This window comes from Centruroides vittatus, unplaced genomic scaffold (genome assembly GCF_030686945.1).
Source record: "Centruroides vittatus isolate TY-2023 unplaced genomic scaffold, ASM3068694v2 contig_878, whole genome shotgun sequence".
Lineage (NCBI taxonomy): Eukaryota > Metazoa > Arthropoda > Arachnida > Scorpiones > Buthidae > Centruroides > Centruroides vittatus.
In genome coordinates, this window is record NW_027122570.1 from 996266 (window position 1) to 1021820 (window position 25555).

Consider the following 25555-nt stretch of genomic DNA (forward strand, 5'->3'; position numbering starts at 1 on the left):
CTTTTCGAACAGCTATAAAAGGCAACAATAACGTAAAGCTACAATAACCTATTTCTTAATATTTGTGTCATTTTAAAGTTTCTTTCTATTCTAAAATATCATTTGATAACGTGTTGTACCAAAACTGACTTTTTTTGATAGATTTATGTTTTGAATAGTATAAGATTTTAGAGAGAAATCGCCGGAGGCTGAGAAAAACATCCAACACGATACTGACCTTTGATTTCTGACCCGACAGTGAGGAAGAGGGATGAAAGAACTCGAGGTCAAAGGTCAAGAAACGTCAGAAAGCTCGCTCTTCTTGCCAATAACATAAGATTTCGGCACAACAACCATATTGTTAAGAAAATACGTATGTAGATACTGTAGTACTTTCGTTACTGCAAATATTATATTTGAGACGACATCCTCTCCCTCGCACACCCCAGGCTTTAAACAAGTTATTCACCGAATTACATCATCACCATTCTGATTTATGTTTAAAGAATGTTTTTCTTCTCTCTTACAATGATGTAACTCCGTTGAAAAGATAACTTTACAAGCGGGTCAGCGAACTTCAAATATTGTACAAAGAAGTGAAATAACAGTTTTTATGTCGCTATACACTATTAGTTTCTTTACGGTAATTAAATATTATAATTATTTTTTCTTAATAGAATATTAAAATTTTTAAAATGACTTTAGAGTTAAATTATAGCGAATAAAAATAATTATCGATTGAAATTTAAACTTATATAATAACAAGGAGAACACTTAATAATTCTAAATTTCATCAAGTAATCTGTAAGATTTCATAGAATATTAAATTTCATATATTTGACCCAATTTTAGTTTGAGTTAGTAATTATTAGTATATTTTAATAGTTATATCAAAACAATGCAGAAAAAATAAATTTGGAATTAAAAATCATTAAATTTGATTTGTATTGTTATATTTTATGCAAAATATAAAATTTTGTCTTATTTTATTGTATTAATATCCCAAAATTTATTAAAAATAAAAAGTTTGAAAAATGGTTTAATATAACGGCTACGTAAAATCTACAGTCATATAGATTAAAAACATCAACATTTATTCGCACAAATTGTATGAATAAATATGCAAATGTATATTATTAAACTTCCTATTAAAAGTAATTAAATGTAAATTCTATTTACAATTAGGACACAGAAGAAAGTAAAATTTCCACACTTCTATCCTCAAAATTTTTTCGTTGATACTTAAATCAGGATTCTTAATCAATTTGTTTCATATCTGATATATTTCTGTAAATATATACGTGAATATACACCACTAATTTAAGTGAACTTTCTATCGAATTTCTCAATTAATAACTTATACTAATACACTTACACTAGTTTCATTTATATACCTTAATGCTTTAGCTGATGTATAATTACATCTATGAAAATTGGAACAACCAATCACTTTAGTTAGTCAAAACACTTATATTCAAGTAATGTAAAAATTGAACATTTTTATCCATCCTTTTCGAAACAAGTAAATTCAGTATATAAATTCAGCAAACTGTAAAACATGTCAGGAAAATTAAACTCTTACTAAATTCGTATGTATTAAGTTCAATTTTATTATTATTATTGTAAAAATATAATTGGAAATAAATATAAACAAACCTTTACTATTAAAAATACACTAATACGGTCCAATTCATAAAATTTGTATAATAATAATTTGTTTTATTACATAAGTGCAAATTATATTTATAAAAATCCAAATTTATTATTTTTAGAGCAAGGACTAATTTAAAAAACCCTCCATTTAAAATTTAATATTAAAATTATTACCAGTTTTTTTTAATGCTTTTAATTGTATAAAGGGATTTTTGTCAGATGCCAAACCCACAAAACAAATTTAGTTACAGAATATATTTCAAATAAATAAAAACATTTTTAACCTACTTTAATTTTTATTTATTTGCATAATATCTTAAATATGTATATAAAATACGTAATGTATTACACAGATAAATAGAAATGTATATATAAAAATATAAAAAAATTTAAAAAATCTTATAGAATTTATAATTTAATCAAGATTGTATTAGTTAGTTTTAATTCACATATACTACAAAATTATATTTGGTTGAAATAAATAAATAATTAAGTATTTTAAATACAGAATGTTAAGTAAGAGAACTTTTAAATCTATCTTTCATACAAAATCACTATCAATTCTAAACATTAAAAGAATTTTAGTGAAAACGTATAAAGTAAAATCACTTTTCCCTACACTAAAGTTCTTCAGCTAGCAAGTTATAAAAAAGAATGTGATCGAATAGAACGTGGCTTAAATTTCAAATTTTTAAAAATTTCTTACTATGATTACAAAGCGCCCAATAAACTATTAAGCAATAAAATTATTCAGAAGAAAATTAAAGTATTATTCAAACAATAAGTAGAATATAAGTTATTTTAATGGATGTTGGCAAGCAACGAACACGCTATTGAGTTTAAGGGTAGATTGCTAATAATTTTGTATAATATTTTAAATATTTTTTCTGTGTAATGATAAAAAATTATCTACATAACTTTCAAGCTAAATAATTGAGTATAAAAACTTTAATGTATTACAAAATTAGTTTTAAAATATTGGTATTGATTTCTTTAAATGTAATAGATCTAGTTCATCTCAGAAGAAAACAATCTGGTTAGGTAATGTTGATTTCTCTGTCGAACATTTTGAAGTCATACAGAGAATATAGCTTTACGGGGCAAACTACTATTGTATAGAACAACACAAGATGTTTTTGAAACTGTTTAAATTTTGATCCAATTATTTATATTGTGTATTTTTTTAAAATTTAAAATAACGTAAAATAAAAAGAGAAACAAAAACAGAATAAACGCAAAATGAAGGAAAATAAGCAGCTTGATTAGAACATAAGAGTTGTGAAAAAATTCAAAAACAAGTGAATTTTTTGTTTTTATTTAGTTAGTGTAATCGAATAATATATCAATCAATGCGTTAGCCAGATTATTTTATTAGAATTTTAAAAATGCATTAACTGAATCGTTTGTGAACCACTAAAATGTTTCTTTTTTATTTGACTCTTCTTGATTAAATTCAATTTCCAACGAGTTTTTTCACATTATAAAATTTCCTCGAATTTTGTTTGTAATATTAGAAGTCTGTTTTAATATTAAATTTTTAATTAATGATTATTGATTCAACATCACGTTTGAGCCATAATACAAGTTTTTAGCTTAACTCAATGTACGATATGTTATTTAGATTGAATATTTTAGAAACAAAAAATAAAAGACAATTTTCTTTAGCTTAAAACATTAATGATTATGATTCCAGACAAAAATCAATAGGAAATAAAGTTATAATAAACAAAATTTTAATTTATAAATTATTTAAAATAATAATGTTTTCACGCACATCTATGAGAATATTTACATTATAAAATTTTCAGTCTACTTCATATATATTTATTTGCTTAGTGATATTTTACATAGAACTATTCCCTCTAGCAAGCAAACACAGAATAAACAATGAAATGCATAGTTTACGAAGTCTAGTGTTAAATTAATTATACAAGTTATTATTGAATAAATAAAATATAATAAGCAATTAACAAAACTAACATTAACTAAAAACAAGTAATGAAAATAAGCGTCAAATAATCATCTTAAATTAAACAACATAAGCTTCATATTAATGGTTTGGTTCCTATGTATTTAATTTAAATACTACTCGGTTTATAATTTCATAAATGTTAATATTTAAACATTATAGTTAATGTAATAAATAACTAAAGTAAAGATTCCTACATCAGTGAATATAACGCAATAATCTTATAGACCTGAACAACTGATGCATGTGACTTTTACCAATAAGTTATATTCAGTTTTATTTCCGATTACAATAAATTTCAGTTGTAAAAATGCTTACAAAAATTAATCATCGTACTATTCTCTATTTTTCCTTTTAAAATAGATTTGTAAGACATCATTTGAAGTAATTATCTTACACGTTAGATGAATCATGCCTAATGTGTAATGTCACGACTGTTAATTCTACAAATGGAAGAGAGAAATAGAAAACTAAAGGAAAATTTGAAATTAAAAAAATTAATGCCTTACATTTTTCTTCCACACAATGAGAAATACCGAAGTTATAAAGATCAAACAGACATTTATCACATCCTACTTTCACGAATATATATTTACTCCAATTAAAAACATAAAGTGAGAAATTTTAAATAATAATTTCACCGATTAAAAATTAAAGTTTATGTCATGTAATTATCACTTTCCCAACTGTTTTGAAAATTAAAAGAAGCTATTCATTTAACATGTGTCCACATCTTTATGGATATTTAAATGGATAATATCAAACATAAATTTATTTATTCATTTTTATTTTCTTTTTATTGAAAGCATTAAACTTCTTCCAGAAATATAAAACAAATTTTAATGTATTCTATTTTAAATTTGGAAAAAAATAAATATAGTTTCAGTTTTTGATATATAAATATGAATTGTTCTCACAAGAAATGAAAATACCCATCGATAAATTGCATTAATGACAGTATTTTATGTGAATAAGTTTAAAAAATGTGATGACATTAAATAGAAAAATATTCTATGAAACAACGTTATGATAATAAAAAGAACAGGAAATCCTTCAAGCAAGACAGTGAGGTTAAATCTGAGGCTATATTTACAAGATTTTGTAATGTAAAATCTGGTATTTATTGAAACATTTATACCGGTATTCTGGAATCCATAAATATAATGGAATTCATAAATTTAAATAAAAGTAAAATAGCGTTTTTCTAATTTTATTTACATTGGATTGAATCTATATGCAAAATATATAATGACATATAAAAATAAAATATAGTTTTTATTTAAATATACCGTGTAATTATCTTACGGAAATTTTTGAAGAATTAATGATATAAGTTGTTTATTAACAAGTAATTAACGCAAATCAAAAAGCATTTATTAGTTTTGTGAATATACCAAATTTTATTCTTTAATAAAATTTATCGTATTATTATTTTCATTCAGTTAAAATGAAGAGATAATTTTTAAAATCTCACTGAAATATTTTAATCTTGAGTGATAAAGTACTTATATTTTCATTTAAGTGTTTTTATTCAGTTTATACATAAAATTGAATAAAACAATAAATACTCTTGTTAGTTAGTTACCAGTAACAACCACAATACTTATTATTTTATTTAATAAAATATGCAATAAGTATATTTAAATGAATTACCCATAATTACATTGAAACGTTTGGAAATAATTCAGCAATAAGCATATTATTTAAATTATGATAATCTTTTATTTTAAATCAATCAAATGATAAAATGACAAAGAAAGATTTTCTGTCATTATTTGACAAATATTTTACAAAAATAAATATTTTTAAAAATTTCCATTAATAAGTTTACGTTATGATTTCATTTAATAGTATATTATACAAAAAACGAGTAATTATTTATTCTGACGATGTCTGATTGCAACTTTTAATCATATTTTTAATTTAAAATATATGCTTTCCACCTCAAATTAGTAGTGTCTTGCCCCTGTACATCATACTTTTCCTTTAACAATAGAGTCGTGCCGGCCATCTTATCTAACTCCTTCCAGGGGAAGTTTTAAATTGAAATAACGTGACTTCCAGTTTGTATCGGAAGTTCATATATAGTTTATAGGGAGCCTCCTGCTTCTAATGTTTCCATATCTGGTCTTGAATTTCATTTATCTAACACTATTCACGAGATTAAGAAAAGACAGACGGACGACAGTGACACCTTATAGGTCTACGATTTTTTCAAATTGCAGCCCAGCTATATTATGTTATATAGGTTTTTATTATATAAAAGGCTTTGCTATTGAAAAGAATCGTTTTTAATTGTATAGACATTTCCGTTTTATCAAAACAACGAATTAATATCAATATTACAAAAATTTCTCTTGTTTATCGTTTTTAAAATCATATTTAATTTGTTTTATATAAACTGGAATTAATTAGAATTTAATGGAGTAATATAGTATTTGCTTCTAACATCAAAATTCAGAGAAGAATCTCGTCTGATTATTATTAAGGATTATCATTATACTTAATATTTCGATAAAATTTTTCTGGATGTTGTGTATGAAATTGAATAAGTATTAGTTTTACAAAAATGTTTCCATACTTTTTTGTTATAATGAAGTAAAAATATCTAAAATATTAAATTGAATTGGAATTTAAAGTCTTTTATTATTATTTATAAAATTAATTGATTATCAAATTTTTGTATAGCAGTAAATATAGGACTAAAATTGTCGAGTTTATTTTATATAATATATTTAAGAAGTTTATTTTTAATTATTCTAAGTTCTATAACGCTATCAGCTTTTGAATATTATGAACGAAAATATATTCTACATAAAATTTACCTATTCTTAGTAGAAATGTAGAAATATAATGATAGACAATATTAATAATATAGTATAATGTTAAAAAATTTAATAAATTACACGTATTAAAAATAGCATTTTCATTAACTTAATCTATTGTTTTTGAATCTGTTTATTCTAATTTAAATATCACTATTGATTTGTCTATTGTATAAAATGATATGCTATATTTCAGAGTAAAATTATCATTTTAATGCATAGTGATTTCGATATATATTCTATTCTTTGTAACGCATTCATGTGTGAATGATTACTGTAAGATAATAGGATGATGAATAATAGAAATTTTCTGAAATATTTTACAGATTCTTACTCAGAATTTTAATATTTGATTAAAATTTAATTTGCAATATTTACTGTAGATGCGTTAGTTTTGTAATTATAACATTCGAGAAGAATTACATACTAATACATATTTAAGTTCATATTAGAGTTTCACTATAATTATAATAGTTTTACTATGCTGTTCATTATTCAGTTAGCGAAATTAACCTTAAAGACATTGTTTAAATACAGTACACTCAGTAAAAAATTAAATCCTTCAATTTAGCTTACTGTCTGTTGGTAAAATCAGTAAAACTAGATGACATCGTTTCTGTTTGCAACATTTGTTGAAAAAATTATGACTTCAAATGATTATTACTTATCCAGATTTATATGTGCTAAAATATTTTAAGTTTTATACTTGGTATTCGTTAGTTTCTTCAAATGATACGATTTAACAATAACCGAAATATTAACAAAATCTTATTAATGCAATTTCATTTAAAACTTCTCGCTTATAAATACTGAATTTCTTTGTCCGTTGAGTGACGTATCGCAGCAAATGGTAAGACATTTCTGTATATGAATATCTTGATTACTTTCAACATAAATATTAACTAGATCAGAACACTTCGAAGCATATTTGTTATCCGTATTTGTATGGTATATCTAAAATTATACATACAAGTTGCTTAATTTTATTGATTATTAGTGGTAATACATATTTTGTATTTGGTATTTGAAGTTCATTTTAAGAATGATTTTAAAGATAAGTTTGGAAAACAAAGAAAACGGCAAATAAATTTGCAGTAAAAGTTAAAATATTTCTCAAGCAGACGTTTTCGTTATAATTTATACAGACTTAAATAAGTTTTATCTAATACAAGTTTTTTGTGAGAGTTATATGAACTTGAATGTAAAGATAATATATCCATTTCAAAATTAAATATGATTAAAATTAATTAAATAATTTATTGTTATTATTAGTATTATTTATTTGTTTATTTTTTGGTAACTTTGATCCCACATTGCATTCTATATTGAATTATCTTTAAGTAGAAGATTAAGCAACGCAAGGCCTTTGTAAAATCCTCTTTTATTGACAAATAAATAATCTTGAGTTATCCATTTATATGCGAGTTTATTTACTGGTCAAAAACAGTAAATTATTACTTTATGATTATCACTATAGATTTAGATGTGCTAAAATATTTTAAGCAAATAAATTAATCTACGTTCTATTGAACAAATTAATGCTATCAGGTGTTGAATATTATAAATAAAAATATATTCTGTATGAAATCTTATTCATAGCACAAATGTAGAAATATAATGAGAGAGAATGTTAATAGTATAGTATAATATAAATTTTTAAAAAGGCCTTGCGTTGCTTAATCTTTAACTTGAAGACAACATAATATAATTTATTTTTAAATTACTATTATTTTTTATCGTCCTTTTCATTCATTTTTTCTTTTTTTACCGTCTTCTCGAGGGCATTTTAAAAAACGTTTTATTGCTTGACTTTCAATTTTAAACATAAGGATAACTTTTTCTTTATATTTATCTTGTTATAATCTTTGGAAATTTTATAGTTTTACAAAAAATAAAAACAGAAAAGAACATCTCCAGTATGGCATCTGAAAAAAGAGGTAGAATCAGACTTAACTAAAGCTATCGACATAAACAATATTTATGATTTATAATCTGCATTTATGCTGATTATTATGATATTTGTTATAATAATAATAATAATAATAATGAGAATAATATTAATGATAGACCTGATTTAAACAATTACCTCTTGAAAGAAAAGTATAAAAGAAATAATATAGGCTAAATCCAAAAAATAATAACGTTTTAAAATTTAATTTAATGTAAATATATATCTCTGTCGACAAAATAGATAAGTAAATTAATATTTAGATTTGCTAAAGATGTATATTCTTAATAAAACTTTTAGAAGTTTATTTCAGTTATAGTTTACGGTAATTTAATTATATAATAATTCTATACAACTATCACTTCGATTATGTTTGTGTATAGAATTATTATATAGTTATTTTAATTAATTTAGAATTACAAATATTAATAAAAATATTTTGATATGTATTTATTCTTCAATGAATCAATGACGAAATATTCAACGCAAAGTAATAGTAAACACTTGTTATTACAAAATGTTAATTTAATATTTTAATGTAAAGAATATATTTCACATAATTATTTTAATGTATAATTATTATATACTAGAATTAATAAATTATCACAAATATTAATCGCACTTATAATTTTTATGCATGAAATTATTTCAACAATAATTAAATACTGTATTTTAGTTTCATATTATATTTAATAATCTTATTGTAAAGTACCTTATAGCGAAATATATAATCTTTTACAATAATTTATAAAATTGTTGATAGTAATTGATATATCATTATCTGTGCTTTTCTTTACGATTTAATTAATTTCTTAATATTATCTCATTTGTAGACAACATATCCCTAATCAATTGTTAACTCTCAATATACTTGAGAGTCATTAGATAGATTCATCGATAGATCTCAAAATTTCACAAAAATGAGTGGTGAATGGAAACTCGATTATTTCAGAAATTAATCGACTAATAATTGCTTTCATTAGAGTTTTATAATTATTACAATATATCATATCTCAAAGAAGTTAAAGCAATGAGAAATTTTGGCTTGTGATTGATTAATATTGACATTATTTCATATCATTTTTAATAGCATACCGTGTTTAAAATTATTACATAATATCTGATCAGATATTATCAGTTTAATCGTTAGATATAGGATAAACAGATCAACTAATTAATTCAGATAAAATTAAACAAAAAGTAGAAGAATCATAAATCAATCCCATATTATTTATAAAATCACGAGTTTAATATATTTTAGACGTTAATTAATAAAACCAAATTAAAAATTCAATAAAATGAGCTCAATAAACTTATAAAACAAAAAAAAACACTAATTTATAAAAATGTTTATCAATTTTAAAAATAGATAAATTTTAACTCTAGTTTAGAAATGAGATAATACAGAAATAACAAAAAAATAAATGATAACTCTTTTCAATCAAGTTATGAAGTTTTTAATTTTAAAAACAAAGATATTTAAATGAATTTTAAAGAATAAAAAAAAATCAAATGGATTATGATCCGCAGTACGAAATCTTTCAATTAAGAGAATAATCCTTTTGTGAGAAAACTGATAAGAGAATTCCAATTACAACAATTAAATTCATACTCGCGAAGTTCAAATTTTTAAAGTGTAAATCGTTAATTAACAACACAATTGTAGGATTAATTCAAAATCCTACAATTAAAATTTAACTAATTTTTGATTCTGATTTCAATAATAAATAATATTTGAATTCATCATAATAATATTTCTCATGTTTTATGAATTATATCAGTATATAAATTGAAACTTAAATTAATAAAATTAGATGAAAATATTGTAATTATAATATACATAAATTCACATTATCTGTTTCCAGTATGACACTTTTAACTAAATGCTTTAACTAAATTAGAAACGCCAAATATTCATTATAAGTAATGAAAATATTAAAATAAATAAAAATGTATAATTGCATTAAATTTTAATATTTTCAAGAACTTATTAAAATATTTCATTAATGTTATTTTGATATCGGATGAACCCATGTATCTGTATAATTACGTTATTATATATAATAATGTTAAAATCGTTCGTAACACTTTTGCATTAGGAAAGTAGGGAAGTAACTTTACAAATCACCCAATTATCTTATAATATCTCCTCCTTTTCGCAAAGATAGAGAAAGTTTTTCTCACTTTTGGATTGTTTTTTGAAAGTAAACTAAATACTCTCTTGAAAACTGCCTGTAATTAAAACTGTATTTTAATACAGTAATTGCATTTGCAAAAAGTTTAGTTTCTTTCCACGAAGCTCAAAACTGAAAGATACAAACTATTTTTGTAAACAAAGGTATTTGTTGAACTTGTATTAAAAACTTAGAGTAAACAGATAAGATATTTTTATTTCAGAGGACATATTGAAAAAGTTCAGACGTATACGTGGAATTATATCTATTAATCAACATTGATTAACTAGTAAATTCTGTTTCTAAATATGCCATTCTTATGTTTGAATCTCTTTTTTTATGACGTCATAAACAAAATAATCTATTTGAATCGACTTAATTTAAGAAATTTGTGAACAATTGAAGTAATTAAAACGCTATGAAATACTTTGTATCGTTTAACAACACACGAAACAGAATATCATTAAAATAAAGTTTCGAATATTATTTAATTGATTATTAGAATTTAACGTAATTGAAAAATTTAATCTGAAAAACTTCGGTCTTGAAAATTGCTTGAAAAATACTTGCAAGCCTTTCTTCTTTTCTTTGATAACTCGGAAGTCATTTGGCTGTAAATTTATTAAAAAAGAGAACTTGGTTCCGAACTCATTCGAAAGATGAAACTAAAACCAGATGGAAGATTGACTAATTTTGGTTTTCTTTTCCCTAATTGCCTCTTTTTTAAAAGATTTGTGTAGAATACGTTGGGAAGTAATATAAAATATTCTATAATAAAATTGCTATATAAATCCTATTTAATTAGCTGTAATAGTTAAGATTACTGTAATCAAATGAGAATTAAAGATCTTAGTTCAAGCTGATTAATTTCATTAGAGATAATAATTTTTATAAAATAATACTTGCATTATATGAATATAGAACTTGTATAATACTGAAATAACTAATATTCATTCACACATAATATAACTTTCTTAAAATGGAAATAAATACATTTTTCTCTATGGCTTAGATAAAGATTTACTACAAATTGTATTCGCAGTGTGGTAAAATATATATGTATATATATAACTTTATATTTTATTAAATAAATAATAACTTAATAAATTGCGACATTTAATAACTGGTATTTAAGAGAAATTTTACCAACAAAAAATTATAAACGGTATATATTTTTTGCTGACAAAATCCTTTTTGTAGTTTCATTTTGACTATTATTAAATTAATATTATCTATATTAAAAAAGTAAAATAATTGCATTTCAAAGACAAATATTAGAATTTCTTGATAATTAGCTTTAATTTTAAAATTAATACTTTCTTTTAAAAAATTGAAATTAAAATCTCCTTAATCTTTCGAAAAATCAATTATCACATTATTAAAGCAATAGTAAACAATTAATGCCAACGAATTTGCTTATTCAAATTTATAATAATTTTATATAAATTTGGAAGTTTTTCTCTTACAGATTTTCATACTAAAATAATTTAAATATTTCGTTTTTTTTAAATACTTATTTCTAAAGGGTTGTTTCTAAATTTAAATTGTTTTATTTCCTTTGAGGTTGAATAAGACTATTTCTTTATTTTAGATGAATATTATATTATGGAAAGTTTTCTGTTGCAAAATAAGGTCATAAATTTTTTTAAGAGTAAAAATATGTATTTTATTATTATTTTTTAATGTTATGATTATTAGAAAGAAATTCATTAAAGCTTTTTACATAACATCTTTCAAATTTTTCTAATTTATATTTTATTAAGTTTAAAAATTAACAACTAAATATTATTTATGGAGCTTATTTCTGTTTTTTCTATATATGTTGCTTATTACATTATTCTTGCTCGTTTAAAAAATAAACTTAATAACTATTATTTTATTAATATTAGTCTATTGTGACTATAACCTATACTCTATTAAATTTTTTTTATTGTATAATTAAAAAAACTTTATTGTATTTTAGAAATATAAGTAATAAAACGCCTGCTGATGAGGGACGAAAAGGTCCGGAATACAAGAAAATTTAATATACAGGTGCAAATAAAAGTTTATTCATTTGAACTAAGAGACTAATTCAATCTCTGTAATTTCACTCGCAAGTTAAATCAGTATAATACGTCCTATTAATAGATTATACTCACAATAGACTAATATTAATAAAATAATATTTAAAAGATTAAAAGCATTGATTAATTAATAACTGATAATTTCTATTATGTAATTCGTAATTTGCATATTTCCATTTGCAGATTGTTAATTTATACGGTATTAGATCTGATAAATATGCTTTGAAAAGATTTACATTTATATTTGCGTTTTTAACCGTAATGTCTATAAAAATGCGTGTCTGTGTGTAATTTATTAAAAACATTTCATTTAAATGTAGAAAATAATTTCATTCTTAAAAATATTTTTATTGTAGATATGTTTCAGTAGAAAAATTTCTTAATAACTATTTCAAAATCCGCCAGCATTTTATCTGAATTTTGCATAAGTAAAAGATATTTAAAGCACTATTAAAATGAACAGCAAGGTAATGTCCAAAAGAGAACTTGGTATATGACGTCATCGCAGTTCCATTGTCGGCGAGAGGAGATTTTAATTACATCACCCAGGTGTCCTCCTTAGAGGTTAATTGGTGGGCATCCATCAAGGGAGAACCAGCCCTTTGGACTCTTATTCTTCCATTTGGTTAAGAACCCCATCAAGAAGCGTAGGCGATAAGGGTTTATTCTTTTACTCTTTATTATTGTTGGGTGACTAAAGAAAACCCTTGAACACTTGAAGTTTCATAAATAAGTGATTGGGCGTTTACTATTAAGTGTGTCTTAAGAAATAAAAAGTCATTTCTAAAAGATTCTCTCCTCCCATTATTTACTAAATTTGTACAGTACTTTAAGTTTAATTTAATCAAAATAATTTGTTAGCTACTTAGGCAATTTTAATTTAATTTTAATTAATTTAAAATTGTTTTTATTGCATTTATTAAAAAATTCTAATGCTCTTACAGCAAACGTATTTCGATTATCTAACACGAAGAGGGGGAAAAAGGTATTCTTTACGAAAACAATAACTACAACAATTTTTGTTGTGTTGTAATTACCTGAATAATAAATGATTTATTTATTTATTTATTTTGTTTTCATTTCGATAAGAAGTTATTTATTCCGGTATATTGAAATTTGTTTTGCATAATTATCTTTCTTGAAGTATAAATTAATTAGTTCAAAAGAAGTTAGACGATTTTAACATTAAAACTGTTTATAAATTTAAAATTTTTTTGAAATTTGTAAATTATTTTGAAATAATCAAATTTATATAAATTATTGCTTTTTCTAAATTTTAGTGAAAGTACTTTTTTCTTTTAACACAAATTGAAAAACTCTGCATATAGATTTTATAATGTAAGTATGGAAAAACTTAGGAAAAATCGTATAAAATAAACCTTTTATAATATGGTTTCTAATAATTTAATTATGGATTCAAAATTATAATAATGTATATTGATACAGTCATATTCAAATACAAAAATTCCTTTAAAAAATTATTTTTTTTCAAATACACAGGTGTTCAAAATTAAGAGAATTTGTACATTTTGTCGAATTTCTGAAAAACTAATGAACACATTTTAATGAAATTTGGTGTGGATACCCAGTTATATAAGTGAAAAAATATAAAAATATACTATACAACAGTCATGGTACGCACTCATAATCGTCAGTAAGCCTCATCAGCGCAGGAATATCCAAAACCTACATTGCAAGATCGAACATATAATGACTCTAATATGGGGTATAGTCCCATCTCACAGTTATACAGCTCTTGCAGTTATACAAACTCGCAACATCACACTGGAAACGAGGCAGCTGGTGAGTCCGTGTGGCAGTCGGTCCCATTCTTGCAGCAATGCAGTTTTAAGCTCCTGGATGGTTCTCGGAGGTGGATTGCGAGATGCAGTTGTCCTCCCGAGAGCGTTCCAAACATGTTCAATAGGTTTAGGTCTGGAGATCTGGCTAAGCCAATCCATCGGCGGATATTCTCACTTTCAAGATAAACGTCAACCAGATAAGCCCTATGTGGACAAGCGGTGTCATCCATAAAAATAAACAGATGGCCAACTGCACCCCTGAAAAGCCGAACATAGGGCTGTAAGATCTCATTTTTATACTTCTCAGCCGTCAGAGAGCATCTGTCAAACACATAGAGAGGTGTGTGGCCGTCCAACATGAGGCCTGCCCAGACCATGACACCTCTGTTGCCATAGCTGTCCCTTTGTTGAATGTCAGAGAAAAGGAATTGGATCCCAGATTCTCTCCAGATAAAGATGCGTCGAGAATCTGTGTCCAGGTTGAATCGCGACTCATTTGTGAAGAGAACGGTACCCCAATGAAGTCTGGTCCAAGGCTGATGTTGTCTGCACCATGCTAAACGCGTTTTCTTCTATGCCGAAGTCAGCGAGATGCAAACAGCGGATCTTCTGGCAAAAAGCCCTCTCTCATGGAGCCTCCGGAAAACAGTAACCCTTGAAACTCGGGTTCCAGTGGGGGCATGCAGTTCACGAGATAGCTGTGAAGTTATAGTAGTCCTGTGGTGCCTCGCTGAAAGTGCGAAATAACGATCTTCATTGGCCGTCGTGGTTCTTGGATGACCTTTCCCAGGCCTCGATATGGATCCTGTGTCCTTAAACTGTTTCCACAAATTGCAGACGACACTGGGTGTTACATTGAGCTCTGCAGCAACCTCACTTCTGATTGCCCTGCTTCCGATCAACCCACAATTCTCCACCTTATTTCGTCATCAAGACGTTCGTGGCTACTCATTTTACCTGATCACTTATGAAACTGAACCTACTCTTGCAAGATAAACAACGAATGTCCTAGACTTGAATAAAGGATAACTACTATAAATAATTAATTTAATTTAATATCATTAGAATTTTACGAAACATCTTTATATTTTTTCTTTAAGAAAAATGATTCTTGTAGAATAAAGTGCACTTCCTGACTTTTATTTTATTTTATTGTTTTATATGTTGATATCCGATTTTATCTTATAATTCATTAACATCATATTACTGTAATTTTCAGACTGTAATTTTTTGATGTTCCAGAAAACCCAGATATCTTATTAAAAAAAAGAATTATTTCGTTGTATTTTATTTTAAATATATATTCTCAATGTTAATGTTTCCAATGTCAGAAATTACAGTCGAAAAATTAAAAATTTTATAAATAGCTTCCTTTTGTTAGACAAACATTTCCTTATTTAAGAAAACTAGTAAAGTCAGAAGACATCCCTAAAATGGATCTTGGCCGCTCAAGCGTTTTTGAAAGTTTGTTTGTGTAAATGGGAATTTAATGAAGATCAATTCTAGAAGTTTTTACAAATATTACTTGTGTAATTTTTCAGCGCGTTATATTGACAGGTCTATATTAATTAAAATTAAATATTCTGCGTATAAAATATTTCAAATTGAACTGATTAGAACAGTGGTTCCCAACCAGTGGTCCGCGGACCACCAGTGGTCCGCAAGAGTTAAAATATGGTCCGCGAAAGATTTAAAACTTTTATTCATTTTAAATTATTCCCACATTGATACAAACTGAATTTAATTTTTAGTAAAAATGTTATGTTTTCTATTATAATAGTACTGTTAAAGCATGTTACTCTTGAGTTTAACGATTACTTATGTTAAAAGTTTTGATTAAAGTTTATTTTTAGATTGACAGTTTATTTTTCTTAAACCTTGTGGTCCCTGCTGACAACAATGAAATCAAAGTGGTCCCTGGTCAAAAAAAGGTTGGGAACCGCTGGATTAGAATCTGATTTAAAAGTTTAAAAATTTATTTATATTCTTATTAAAACTATTTTGGAAGAGAAATAGGAATGATAATATCCGATATGAAAACACTGTTGACCAATCCTATCTGTAATTTATAGAAATTTTAACATTATAGTTATAAAGTGTTTTAGGGTACAATATTGTTTATCTAAATTTCAAATAATGTAATAATAATATTTAATCATTTGATTAGTTTTCTCTGTAAAATGAAAACTAACTTTATTCTGTTGTAGTTTATTAGTCGATTTTATTGCAGGGACAGTACTATACAGTTAATAAAATCTAAATTGTAAATTTTTCTGATGATAAGAAAAAAATGTGAATAAATTACCTAGAACAATAAACGTAAAAATATTTTAGTAAAATCATCTGATGATATATATATACTGTAATAAAAATATACACATATATATATATATATATAATATATAGTCTATAATATATAATAATGTATATATATAAATATAATATATATAGTCATTTAAAATATGTTAAAATCGTTCAAAAGTAAATGAAAATATCTAATATATTTAGTAAAAGCAATACTAAATAAAGAAATAAAGATTTATTTGATCCGAAAGCAAATAATTTTGACAGATTTATAAACTTTATTAAATCTAATACAAAATCTTAATTTTTGTTTTCTTTGTAATATATTTTCTTTGTTCATTTCTATTTTCAAAATGGTTAGTTCTAAGAAAATTTCCTTACCTATTAGTTCTTGTTTTCTTAACTATTAATAAAGATCATTCGGCATTCTTAAATAAATAATGATGAGCAGATTTGGTAATTTTCTAATATTTAAACATATATTAAACGCTAATATTAAGTAACTTAAACGTTACTTAATATTAAAATTTACACAAAACAACACTCCTAAAATAAAGATATTCTACGAAATTTTTATATTAAAGAATAAATTTATTATATTAATATATAATGTGATATTTTTATCAAACTAAATACAGTAAACCGTCATTTAACATCGTTGAGGAAAGATACACGTAGATTTGTAATCATTTAATAATTATTATTGTTGAATTTTCTTCATAAACAGTAATATTGATTTGTTGAAGTAGGAAATAAATGCTGAAGTTTGCAAATACGATTCAATTACAATAATATTAACTGAATTATATCTTGTTTATAAAATTTAGTCTGTGGTAAAATTGATTTCGTTTTACGTCGTTTTCACTTAACGTCGTAATTTTCAATAAATTATCGACGACGTTGTGTGAGGTCTTGCTGTTTATATTATTGATAATGAATAACACTAAAAAATATAATTTTTATAAGTATTTTAAAAAGTAAGGATTTGATAATTTTTTTATTTGAGAAATTTCAAAGCTGATCGAAAAAAAGTATTAGAATCATAAAAGTATTTATCACATACAGTTAGGAGTTAAAACAGTATAGCGTTTAAATACATTTAACTGCAGTGGTTAGGGAAGGGCTACAGAGGCTTAAACCCTCGCCATCGATACAAAAGATAAACAAATAAAATAAAATAAAATTTATTTATTGAAACTTCAAAACGTTGTTTTTAAAAACATTAATTATTCTAATATTTTTAATTTTTCAGTTGACTTTCCCTTTGGGTACTTCTGGATCCTCCACTGCTTAAATGATTCTAAAGTTTATCAAATAAGTTCATTCAAAGAGAGGGGGGAAATATATATATTTTCTTTAATAATTTTACAAAGTCAAAACAAATAACTCCTACGTCAACAATATTGTTTTATAAATTTAAATATATTAAAAATAACTGAATTGTAGTATAACTTATAATACAATACAGTACAACAACATTATTTTATTTCAGGTCATTTAAATTTATTGTAAGCCTAAGGGTTTCGTATCCTTTTATTAAAGATTTTTTTAACATGTTCACATTTGTATCATAAGATGTATCTTCCTGTTACGTGCTTAGATAATATTTAACTCATTTCTAGGTTTTAATACCAAATTTATATTATAAAATTACAAACTGATAACTTTGCGTTAACGATGAATAAATCTACATATAAACCAAATAGTAATAGATTCAACGAATAAAATATTGCGTTATTGATCATAAAATTAAAAATATACGTATATAGGTTTATATAGTTTTTCTCTTCCTTATTATGACATATAGGATGAATAAATAAAGCTAAAAATGTAAATATATTACTCAACAGATTCGATTTTTAAGGCAACAATTTCAGTATAATACAATAAAATTTTTGAAATTATTAAGGTTTTATATGAATTTATACAATTTGAATATTTACTGTTTAAGCACTGTAATTTCCTTAGAATTATGATCAATTTCTTTAAGAAGTATAAAATTAAAAATATATTTAAATAAAAAACAGTTTCAATATATTAAAAATAATTTACGTATATATTTATAGGTTATATATCTATATTATTTAATTTATTATTTATATATTACATATATATTAATATATTTACTGTACATTATATATATATATATATACATACATACATACACATTTATATGACTTCGATATATATATAGATGATAATGCAATAATTATAAATTATATGTTTTAATATCATTACAATTGCAGTTATTAAAAATTTTTAAAATCTCAGTTTATAATATAATTAACTCTCTAAACTCATATAAGCTATATTTATTTAAAGTTAATGTTTATTATTTAAATTTCGTTTTTGTCCTTTGCTGAAAACTTTTAATTAAACAATTGTAACTGTTGTTATAAATCCACATCTATCAATATATGTAATTAAGAAACACAAGATATAATTATTTTTTATTATAAAATTACAAAATTACTAAATAATAAAATCTAAAGTTATATATTTAAAATATAACTCTAAATAACTTTGTATTTAAAACTAATTAAAAATAATATTTTAAGAATTTAATTTTCTAAACACGATCATTTTTAAAATTCTTATAAATTATAATAATTAAATATTTTTTTAAAAGCTGTCATTAAATTAAAATCAATATTTAAAATGCAGTTTATTTTGATTGGCATTATTTCGCAATTAAACTTAGAATGCATCCTCAAATGATAATTTATAAATACTGTATTCAGCATTTACAGTATAAGGCAACGTTTTGTAATTTCTAAAGCATAAAAAGACAATTGTTTTTATTTCGTGAATGCATCTACCACAGTTTTAAATTTACCATAAATTTTAAAGTTGATTTGTTTTAGGAAAATAAAGCCCATTTTATATTTTTTATATTATCACGACCTATAAGATTTAAAAGCATTAATGTTGTTTATTAAAGTCACATGGTCGAAATGACCTTAATCTTAAATATACTATGACAGTAAATTCTTCTAATTCATTGTTTAAATGTTTGATATATAAACCATAAATAACATTTTCATTTTTTGTTTCATATTTTACATTGGAATGTATATAATTATCAACCATATACGGTACAGTAAATCTAATGAAAAATTAAATAAAAATTTAATTTATTAAGATGCAGTTTTAGAGTTTTATTGAGATTTTATACAAAATGTTCTACTTCTTTTATTGTTTTATATAATTTTAAAACTGATTTATATATATAACTACAAAAAATTAATTAATAACAATTATTAATATCAATGTCCTAATATTTTATCTGTTCTTTATAATTTAAGCTTTTTTTCGTGTGAAATATATAAGAATTCATAATCGTGGCGTAATTATGTTGCTGATAGCTGAAGAATTTTAAAACGATTTGGGCTTTCCTTTGGAACATGATACTTTCGAATAGGATAAGAAAGGAATGTGACAAAACACTTAATGAAAAAAATAATAAATGAATAGAAGTTCTCGGTAAAATAAGAAAATATTAAATTAAGAGTGCTTAAATTACGATTGATGAAATTTAGGTAATGATTCATAGTTTCAAAAGTTTTAAGTTCCTAAATTTAACAAATAGAACACTATTACATATAAAATTAAAACTTAATTTATTTCAGATAGAATAAACTTTTAATTCGTATTTATTTCATACAATATTATGTTAAATTATAAAAATGGTTTTTTTTCCTAAAATCTTATTTAAATCATAATAATGTAAATTATGATTGGAATAAATTAATTTTGGCACTATGTGAATAAATAGAGGATTAATATTATTTGTTTAAGGAAATAAATTTTAGATTTATTACAGCTGTAACGTTTCAGACTTACTTCATTTTCTACACATTACAAATAAATCGAATGCAAAATTAAAAAATCGAATATGTATTGTACATTTAAAACTTAATTATAACCATTCTTTAATTTAGAATTAATAATATAATCTTTAATTTTATAATTTTAAATTTATTTGCTAGACTTTCATCGAACACATTTCGAATTATAGAATAGATTTTTTTTAATAAATTACTTTAGTTAGAAAGATGTTGAAATACAGTATTTCGTTTCTTAATGTTTTGATGAAAATAATAAGTGGCATATTGCAACGTGCCAAACGAAAATAGCCTAAGTAAGCAGAGTTATATACATGAAAGTTGACAAGTTGTCGACCTTCACGCTTGTTTTCGAAATTATTTTGTCTTAATATACGCGTTATTTTAAATGATTTTGTAGAAATATTTTACGTTACACACTCAAAATAAATATTTTCTAGCGACAAAGTTATTCTTGTATATAAATTATGAATAATAATAAAGAAATTACATTTTTGATATACCGTATAGACTTTCTTATGTGATTGCAATTAATATTAAATTTTCCGAGCAAGTTTTATGCCGTTCTTGAAGTGCATACCCTACCATTGTTGCTATTCTCTTGATGGACGTTTTGACAGTAGGGTGTCTAGTTGATTGGCATCGTGATATAACCAACTAATCATTATTATAATTATGCCGCTCTTTGTAACATGCAATTCATATATAGAAACTTTTGCTAAGCCGGATTATATGAAGCTTTTAAAAAAACAATACAAATATTTATACGTGAGAATGGAATTTTTCACACAATTTAAGAAATTGGAAAATTACACTACGCAATTATCATTTTATAAAAAGAAAGTTAAATAAGAATCGTTGTTTCCAGAATTAAACGACTTTCTTATAAGAATTAATCATTAAAAATAGAAATATAGAATGCGATTATTTGTGTATATTTAATATCTTATTCATATTTATACAATATTAATTAACAGTAAATTAATATTTAACAGTACTTAACAATTATTGTTAATTTAAAGTTTTTAATTGGAGTTTTCTAATTCTAATTAAGAATTACTTTTTCAACATTTGGAAACAAACTCGATACGCGAAATATTTCGCTTCTAGCTAGTTTTGATTTGAATACTTTGTAAGAGTTAATCGTAATTTATATTCAAGTCTTTATTGCTTCTCACAAAAATAGAGCAGTAACTAGGTCTATGAGGTTATCCAGTTCTAATAAAATTCGCTGCCCCAAGCAATCAATTGGTACAGTCTAAATTTCGGAGATTTATTATATACTAATGTTTTGTAACTTGAGTACAATGGATGTTTCATAAATTAAATATAGTAAATTTATTTATTTTAAATAAGTTTCTGAATTATAAAAGATTATAAATCATCTACAAAAAGGGTATAATAAATTTAAGACTAACAAATAACGATGTCAGAGTATCCTAAATATAGTAATTGACGTTACATTAAATAATAACTTAATTGATTATAATTAAGATGAATTTATACGTAATTTGAATAAAAATTATATTAAATTTGAGATCGTGCTGATTATCCAAAAATAATTAATAAGACTTATGTAGTATCAAACTAAACAAAGATATTTTCAATATAAAAAACATAAAGCATATGTGCCACACTTCATAAATTTATCTGATAAGAAATGTCAAAAAACAAAAGAAAATTTGTAACTTGATGTTAGAATGACTGTTGTAAACCATTATTATTATAACTCTTCGGTCATTCCCGCAGGGAGTTAACCTCCATTATAGGACCTTCTAGTGACACGGCAGTTCGAAATTTGATAAGGAAGTTTAAGAAACAAGTTTGCTGTCGGAGCTGGCAAAACAGGATGCTCCTCAATTGCATACAACTACTAGTTCCTCGTAAAACATGCAATGTCTTATTTTTATTTCTATATGATAATTGTAAACATTCAACAATATGTGTGTAAAACAGTGAAGAGATGTGAATTATCATCACATTTACATTAGAACGTAGATAAAAATTTTATTTTATTTCTTTTTTAAATTACGAATTTAACATTGAACAAAAAAATACATTTAGTTTCTATTATTAATTTTTACGTTTCAATTGTATGTAATTGAAAAATTATAAAAATATTAATATTTCTAAAAAATGTTTAAAATTAAATTTATCGACAATTTTTACATCGAAGAAAAATTAAAATTCAGCAAAATGTATATAAGAATTCCATTTTAAAATGTGATAGATAAATAATTTTAATTAGTTTAAATTTGAAAAAGAAAACTACAAAGATTATACTTGGGTATTCTTTATAGTTTTCATCCAAGAATCGTTTCTATTCTTTTAGGTTTTTAGGAAGAACAAAAATTTAATGTCAAATTAAAAATTTACTAATTATTTTTAATTTTTTATCATAAATTTTAACTTCATTAACTGTTTTATTAACGTACTGTATGAGATTACGGAGAGACTTTTTTACGGAAATAATTATTGCTTATTTTTATTATCTGTAAAAACAATAGTTAAAACGATTGAAGACCGCAATTTCAGTATAAATCATTTTAATAAATTTTAAAATAGAATATGTTTAAAGGCTCAATTATATTACATTTATTGGAATCATTACAACTTTTTTTCAATATTTTTACTATTAGAATCAGCAACATTATACAATTCCTCAAAAAAAAGTATTCAAAAATTATCAGGAATTATATTAATCAAATATTTTAATTATTAACTGTAACAAATTTTAAACATTTTAATTTTTTAAAAATTAAATTTTAATTTAATTTTAATTTTATCAAGTAAGTTATTTCAAATTATATAAAATTTTGACGAAGTATTCATACACGTATAGATTTTAATCGAATTAAAAGTAACACTGGATTTTATTAAATGTACTAAAATATTAATGATACACATAATTTCATAGAAAATATATGAATTTTATAAGAATTACGATTACTCTATTTGTTATTGTTTTAGCTATAAGAAATAGATTATCTGGCGGTATTTTGGAAATATAATTTAGAATAATAAATGTTGTAGTCATTAAAAATAAACTTTAATTTAATTGTAAAGAACGAACCCTCGCACTGAAAATAATATAGACTGTTCATGTTACAATGAATGTATATTATTTAAACTATGAAAATCCTATTCTTTAATTTTATTTTAAAATAAAAGTGAAGATTTGGAAACTGTTTTTCCATAGTATTATTTTTAGATAACAAATAAACGAAACATATGTTATCGCTAAATAAATTTCAATTTAACGTTTTCAATTTCGTAACAACAGAATAGAGCCAGATATAAATAAGTATGGCCTAATTTATTTATTATTTTAAAACTTATAATTATGTATCTTTGTTTAAGAACAACGAACGTGTACTCAAAATAGTTTATTAATTTTTAAAAAATTTAAAAAAAAATCATTCATTTCAAATGTTTTCACTTCATTTTACAATTATTACAGTTCTGTACTTTAAATAAGTAAAAGATGGACTAAATTATTTAAGTCTTATTTTACCATGCTTATAAATATAAAACAAAATAATAAGAAATTATAAATTTCTTCAAAAATTAAATAAAAAATAAGTTACAAATAGAGATTATAAATTCATAATTTATATGCTGAAAAATTATACTTCTTATAAGCCAATGTATAAAACTTGTAACGATATTAAATGTATTAATAATAATAACTTGATCATCACAAATGAAATTTTATGTATTATAAAATGTTAATTTTTATTTCATTTTAAACGATCGTAATTAATTTAAATAATACCATATTTTAATTATGTTACTTTTAGTTTGAAAACTGTTGTAATTTTAAAAAAATTACTTATATCAATATCTTATAACATTTCATTATTCGAGAAAAGCTGTGATTACTCTCACGTCATTTTTTAATGTAAAGGAATCTCGATAGTCATTCGTATAAGTTATGCTATTAACAGAATTTTATTATCGCAGATAACATTTATTAAGTTCTTAAGTGTAAAATAACGTTTTTTAAAACTGAAAATCCAACACAAACAGAGTTTATTTCAGTCTGTTCTTTTGTGAACACGATCCTCCCAATCATTTACAATGATTTTCTTATTAATGTTAAAATATGTATGATTGTAAATTTCATATAAACTTATTATTAATCATTTATATTTTACTTTTTTATAATTTACCTATCTTTTAAATAGATATTTCTGTAAATAAACATTAAAATATTTTCATAATATTATTTTAATATTAATTGATACCATTAATTATGAAATATTATGTAATAAATATTATGAATCGATTAAAATGAGGAAATACACATTATACTATTTATAAATATAATAACAAAACATATATGATTCACTGCCTTCTTTTGCATTATTAATGTTGTGATCTATATCCTATGGATCGATGTTTTGTTGTAGACTCTTTTGTCATTCAAATAACACTCTGCTTCAAATAAAATTCACACAAATAAATTATTCTTTGCTTTTATTGATACAGTATACTGATGCTATTATATTCTAAAATAGATCTTTTCTGTTGTATGATACTTTAAAATATACAAATAGCTTATTAAAAAATGTTCAATAAAGTATTTATCTTTACATACGCCTAAAATACTTTTAGAAATATTTTCGGTAAAGCCAAATGCAAAATTAAAAATTTTAACTTGTAATAATATGATAAAATACAAGTTTTTAAATAAAATTTTAATATTTTCCCCCATTATTAAAGGCTGTGGGAATAATTAATATGAATGATTTGCAATTTGTACACATTAATTACTTTATCTCTTAACGAAAGGTCTGAAATATAATTAAATTCAAATTTGCCAGTTAAAATTACGTAAGTCCGTATTTATAATTTTTGTTGTAAAAGTTAAATTTTTCCTCATAATTTCTGTTTGCCTTTGATTTATAGACTATTATCATCGTTATTTAAATACAGATACATATAATAACAATGATAATTTGATGAAATAATTAAGATAAAAGATATC

At 23.4% G+C, this 25555-nt stretch overlaps 1 protein-coding gene across 6 annotated transcripts in view; it reads right to left on the minus strand.

Moving 5' to 3' along the window:
• Positions 1–25555, minus strand: part of LOC136983191 (transcription factor Sox-13-like) — a 377109-nt gene that overhangs the window by 315511 nt on the left and 36043 nt on the right. The window contains exon 1 of one of the 6 annotated variants that reach the window (XM_067279850.1): positions 4111–4164. The exons of the other annotated variants lie outside the window; for them this stretch is intronic. Coding sequence (XP_067135951.1) covers positions 4111–4112 — 2 coding nt within the window. The 5' untranslated portion in view covers positions 4113–4164. Of the gene's footprint in view, positions 1–4110; positions 4165–25555 lie in introns of those variants that run through there. 6 annotated transcript variants of the gene reach the window in all.